The sequence below is a fragment of the Saccostrea cucullata genome, unplaced genomic scaffold, assembly GCF_032062105.1.
Source record: "Saccostrea cucullata isolate Sc308-1 unplaced genomic scaffold, CSIRO_AGI_Scuc_v1 ctg15748, whole genome shotgun sequence".
NCBI classification, from domain to species: Eukaryota; Metazoa; Mollusca; class Bivalvia; order Ostreida; family Ostreidae; genus Saccostrea; species Saccostrea cuccullata.
In genome coordinates this window covers 1,760-7,939 of record NW_026921125.1, presented here as the reverse complement: position 1 = coordinate 7,939, position 6,180 = coordinate 1,760, and the positions used below count along the sequence as shown (strand labels likewise).

At 34.7% G+C, this 6,180-nt stretch overlaps 1 protein-coding gene and 1 non-coding gene across 2 annotated transcripts; one reads left to right on the top strand and one right to left on the bottom strand.

The window, feature by feature from the left end:
* Positions 1-625: 625 nt before the first annotated feature.
* Positions 626-698, bottom strand: Trnaa-agc (transfer RNA alanine (anticodon AGC)). The gene has a single exon. It is a non-coding gene; the product is annotated as a tRNA-Ala (tRNA).
* A 2,055-nt stretch (positions 699-2,753) lies between these two features.
* LOC134259213 (uncharacterized) lies at positions 2,754-5,968 on the top strand. Its single transcript, XM_062741813.1, has one exon. The coding sequence runs from the start codon at positions 3,008-3,010 to the stop codon at positions 5,873-5,875; it is 2,868 nt and encodes a 955-aa protein (XP_062597797.1). The 5' UTR covers positions 2,754-3,007; the 3' UTR covers positions 5,876-5,968.
* Positions 5,969-6,180: the final 212 nt, after the last annotated feature.

Genomic DNA, 6,180 nt, shown 5'->3' with positions numbered 1-6,180 from the left:
GATGGCTTTAGTTGAGACTGCTGACATTCTTGTCTCAGCAACTTGTCAATAACTTACCTTGTTGCAGAAATTGTTCATACGTAGAGCATGCTCTTGGGTATCGAATCAACTGAGAGATATAAACCCCGTATGCAGGTGATAAAGGTATATTGCTGCATTAGTTGAAACAGATGTACTCTGTGGTATCTTTTATTTCAAGCTCACCGGGATATATCGTATCGACATAAGAATGGAAGTAACCATTGTTAATTGAAAATACGTCGTCGATGTATCTAAATGTCGAGTTGATGGCCACAGCAAGTGTTTTCTAGATCCTTCTTGAAAATATATAAAATTTTGAAACTATTAATAATTTGTTTCAATGAAAATACATGAATCTTTTGAAACAAGTAGAAGATTTTACTTTGAAGTTCCAGTAAATGGCAGACTTGAAAATTCTGAATTTCTTCCACAAAAAGTATTTCAAAATTAAGTCGGGGAGGGGATGTTTATTTTACTTAAACTTGTGAATTAATGCCACACTTTGTTTCTTGTTTTTAAGCTTTGTGTTTCCAAAAAAAAAAACCCCACAAGAAAGTCCCCCATTCCACTTTTGAGCTGTCAAAAATAATGCCTATGTACTTTTTGGAGAATCCGGGTATCGATCCCGGTACCTCTCACATGCTAAGCGAGCGCTCTACCACTTGAGCTAATTCCCCTTGACATAATTTGTGAATTAACAAAACTGATATATAAAACCTTTGAATTTCCCCTTTTGTATGAAGAACATTATAAGCATCATTTTTGCCCATATATTTTATTCATATATTTGAAAATTAGAGGAACAACTACTGTTGGGATAGCAAGCTGGACTAAGGATTACAATAAAACCGAATCAGAATCGAAGTTCATTGTATTCAGATGTCCCAAACTGAATCAAATACATGTATAATTCAATCTCCAGAGATTTTGATTTTACGTAGATAAAGAATGGACATTTTACATCATTGCTGAGTACCTTAAATTTAAAATTACGCTGGAAGTCTTGCGTAATTTCAAGGGGAATTTGTTTTTACATGGACATGAAATATACAAATTGTCATGCCCACAATGGCTTATATGCACGACTGTAACTTTATGGGAAATAAAACCATTTTTAAAAAAAAAACCTTGTCAAAACATGTCATCTTCTTATTAAATTTCAAAGAGATTAACATTAACTTTCTATACATCAAGGTTTAAATCCATATATTCGGAGTGCATAATTTTTTGTGTGCGAATCTGGTTGTTTATTATCTACTCGACATTACTTTTGAATTTTGGTACCAATTCTGAAGAACAATGTAGATAGTATGAATTTTAAGCTCAGTGGTATTAAATTGCAGTACACTTACTACAAAGGGTTTAACCTCAGTCGAGATAATGTAACTATATGCAAAATTTTCAAATATTGATAAGGTCAGCAAACAGTTGACCTCTAACCACGGATTTGAATCTGTTACCATCCGGTAATGGATTTCATTACATTAATCGGAATTTCAAATAATCAGGTAAATGTTAATAAATGATAATTGCAAAAATCATATATTTCTTTAATTAATTCCCGCTTGTTGATCTAAGCCGTCCAATGATTTCAGAAGTCCATAAATCAAAATACGATAGTATTAGGAAACCAAGAATGCAGTGCACGAGAAGCCAATATTTTTAACGTCTTATATAAGAGATTTAAAAACAATGGTTTTGCAATCGACATTTATGATAATGATGGCGAAAAATTATGCAAATTGAGATGCAATATACAACGCCCAAATTTAAGCAACGAGATTTTCATTTTTTTTAAGTATTATACTTTGATTTTCTGATGCAGATTGACATTGATTAGTAATTTAAAGTTAAATAAAAGCCTCCAAAATCACATACATGTAGGTATTATACATCTATCATTAAATGGTATTTGACCAACTTCACGTAAGCCAAAATAAAGTGTATTCCAAAAAATAACAAGGTTAAGCAAACTTTCCTTAAAATTTATGACCTCTGATAAATCATATAGCTAAAATATGGAATAAAGTTCTTTTTTATATTAAATTCACAGGTTTAAAATGTTAATGCTTCGGAATTGCCTATTTATTAGGTCGTAAAAGGTTTCAAAATTATCACCAAACCATTTTTCTTGTATTCATAATTCAGAAGAGATATATTTTTGAAACAAATTCTCATAATTATGAGTGTTAAAGATATCAAATTGATGTATTCAGGGCTATAATTCTTTTTTAAGTACATGGGCGAAATAGTTTACCTTATTTGGAAGTTATTTATGATTTTGTTTTAAAATATATATATACATATCGTATAAATAAATTTCTGCTCGTGCGGTTTTACATTCGCTCACGAGTAATTATTACAAACATGAAAGGGCACAGTATGAAACTGTCATAAAGATTTAAAATGTTCAGAGTTATGGCAAAACGCAAAGTGCTTATTAAATAAAAATAAAGTTCACAACGCCCAAACGAAAGTAAAGAAGAAATTTATCAAATTACAAGGTTTCACCCAAGAATCATTGTTTTTCTTTCAAATTGAATCATCTACATCTTATATAAAGCCGTATTCATTTTTGTGGGTTGATCATAATCGCCCAGAATAATTCATTAAGTTAATAGTGACGGTGATAATTACAATCGTTAACGACGCTATTTTAATTCTTATTGTATTCACAGTCTGAAGTCATATAAACCCTCGTTTCCTTTTCGCTGCTCAGTTGTCATTCGCCCGCGGCCCGACGGTGATGGAGCTACACTGTTAAAGAAATGTCACATGCGTTTGTCACTAAGTCGCACGTTTTTAACATAGGTCTCATCTTCTCATAATTTTTCTGCATATAATTGTGAACAGGTAGCCCTTTTTCTTTCTTTTACCTGGACGAGGATTTCATTTGTGTTTGTGACGTCGGCGAGCATAGGATGATTATTTCTTAACAGAGTGTGTTTGGAGACAATTTTATCAGCTTTGATAAACAAAGGGAAAAATGGAACTTTCGAAATCGTTTTTCCAGTTTGTTATTTTGATCTCCGTTTTGGGATGGACTTTGGCTGCTTCACCATCGACTTGTTATAGATGTCAACATGGTGATACATGTAAACCGCCCAAATGTGTATGCTGTGGAAAAGACATGCCTCTTGAAAAATCCAGAACACCTCAGATGGTATTTTTTACTTTCGATGACGCAGTTAATACATATATTGCCAGTTTTTATAGAAAACTTTTTGATTCTAATCGTAGAAATCCAAATGGATGTCCGATATCCATGACCTTATTTATTTCACATGCCAATACTGTTTATTCCTTGGTAAGAGAATTTTACCAGAAAGGTTTCGAAATTGCATCCCACAGTGTCACTCACAGTCATCCAAGTTCGGCCACTTTCAGAAATGAGGCAGAAAAACAGAAAGAGAACTTAGCCAAAAAGGCCCGGATACCAAAATCAAAAATCCGCGGGTGGAGAAGTCCATTTTTAGAGCCAATGGGAGATGCGCAACCAAATATTCTTCAGTCTTTGGGATATTCATATGACGCCACTCTTACCATCAGTAAAAGTAAACAAACGGATCGAGCACCTCTACCTTTCACACTGGACTACGGATGGCCATATGACTGCAAGATCAAACCCTGTCCAAAATCAACACACAGAGGATTCTGGGAAGTACCAGTCGTATCTGTAACAGACTATCTTGGAAAATACGAATGTGTGTACGTTGATGGATGCAACAATCCCCCACCTGATGAAGATTCTGCATACAAATTTCTATGGGAAAATTTCAACAGCTATTATAGAACCAACAAAGCGCCATTCGGTATTAACATGCACGCAGCCTGGTTTTATGTACCAGACAGATTAAGGGCTATGGATAGATTTATACAGGATTTACTGAAACTAGATGATGTATACATTGTCTCTGTAAAGCAGGTCATATCATGGCTAAAAAATCCTACTCCAGTAGAGAAGTTAAATAGTTTTGAACCGTGGACATGTTCTAACCCCCGTGATCGCTCTGCGCCAAAACTTAACGCAAAGGGATTTTTCGCTGGTGACAAAAGAAACCATAACATCGCAAGTCAACCTGAAGTTTCTCACCACAGTCACAACGCTTTTGACCATCATCAAACTCAGTTCAGAGAGAATACCCATAGTGAACACCATTCTCACGATAACCCACACTCCTCAAGAAGCTCACACAAGACGAGTAGATTTAACCCTAACACGATACAAAGACAGCAGCAGCCCTCTATGCAGAACTCTTATCTCTTTCAGCGCATGCAACGGAGGAAAGCGATGAGGAAAACCATTCGAACAACAGCCATACCCCCTCCACCTCCAGTGCAGCCAAGACAAATAAGTTCGAACCTTCCAATTCCAAAACCACCTTCACCATTAATAAAACAGAGTCAAAGACAACAGAATTTGTATGAATCACCAGCCTATTCTTGGCAATCAATTCTTACAAACAAAGTAAATAACGAGGAACAGCAGTCTAGGCGACAGGTAAAGACGAGTTCATCGTTGTATTCTAATCATGGACACAGTCATACGGACAATAGTCACATTCCACCCAGAATTCATGTTCCAGAATCGGTGGATAATACCATAACACAAACACAAAAAGACAATAAAGAGGAGACAGAAATCATTAAGTCAAGCACGGACTCACCAGTGAATCAACAGATAGCACTGGTGACCACAAGTTCGCCCCAAAGTGCTGATACAAAAGTTAATTTTGAATTTATAGGCCCATGGAGTGTTATAAAGAGTAAAACAAACTCCCCTATCATATCATCTTTACAAGAATGGATAGAAAGTCAAAAGAAGCAAATATACGTTAGTTCTGGTAAGAATGTTGCACCTTCCACGTCACCAGAAAAGGAAAAAACACAAGAAATTAGTCAAAGACCAACTATGCCTTCAAATGAAACGGATTGTAAACAAGGAGAAAACTGCAAACTCCCTACGTGTTTTTGCAAAACTACAAATTATCCAACAAGCATGAAGCTGAGCGATATACCTCAGATAGTTTATATTACCATCGACGGAGGTCTCAATTTTCTCACGTATTCAAAAATGAAAACTTTATTCAATGATAACAGACGAAACCCCAACGGATGTCGAATAGGAGCTACTTTCTTTGCCAATGGACGAGGAACTAGCTATCGTTTAGCTAACTTATTATACAACGAAGGCATTGAAATTGGTTTGAACGGACTGCAATCGTCAGCTTATGAAAATTCTGAAAGTTTGCTATCAGATATAAATAAACAAACCAAAAGCTTCCATTCCCATTCGGGTATCTCCGAGGAGGAAATTAAAGGATGGAGATCTCCAGAATTGTCTGAGGAAATATTGCCAAACATTGATGTCTTACACAAAGGAGCAATGTATGATTCATCACTGGTTTTGAGAAATAATACCGGTAATGAGAAGCTGAAACCATGGCCATTTACCTTAGATTTTGACACAAATAAATGCACAGGAGGAAATTGTTCCTCATCAGGAAATTCTGGGATTTGGGAAGTTCCAGTAATTCCGATGACGTCACTCAATGGCGAGAAATGCACATATGCTGATAGATGCAAAGGTCTAAAAACAACAGAGAAAACCGTTGAATATTTAATGAACAACTTTAATTCATACAAGAAAAACAAAGCTCCTTTTGGAATTCATATATCCCGAGACTGGTTCTACTGGTATAACAATAGAAATTTTGCAGGACTTTCGGAATTCATAGACAATCTTTTACAAAATGAAAATGTTTACATTGTTTCAGTATCCAAATTATTACAATGGATGAAAAATCCCGTTTCATTATCATCTGCTAAATCATTTTCACCTTGGAGTTGTTGAAATCTTCATGTTGAAGGTGTGAACATGTACATGTATGAATGGTTGTTTTAATTTATTGTGTTTTTGGTGTAAAATAAATTATTAAAAAACCTATTCTTATGTACCTTTCTTTGTCAATGAGTAGATAATATTTATCCTGAAACATTTTTATAGTATCAAAAATTACATTGCCATATAAAGCATTCGTACTTCTCTATTCAACATTTCGTTTGCAAATTTTAAAGATGTTAAGAGCAAACGCAATGGGTTGCTTAATAAAAAAAAAAAGACTAAAATTGATTTCATTTTATTTATATCTTTCATTT

Bases quoted from the DNA above. Each gene is read 5' to 3' on its own strand.
- LOC134259213 (XM_062741813.1), top strand. From the start codon at position 3,008: ATGGAACTTTCGAAATCGTTTTTCCAGTTTGTTATTTTGATCTCCGTT.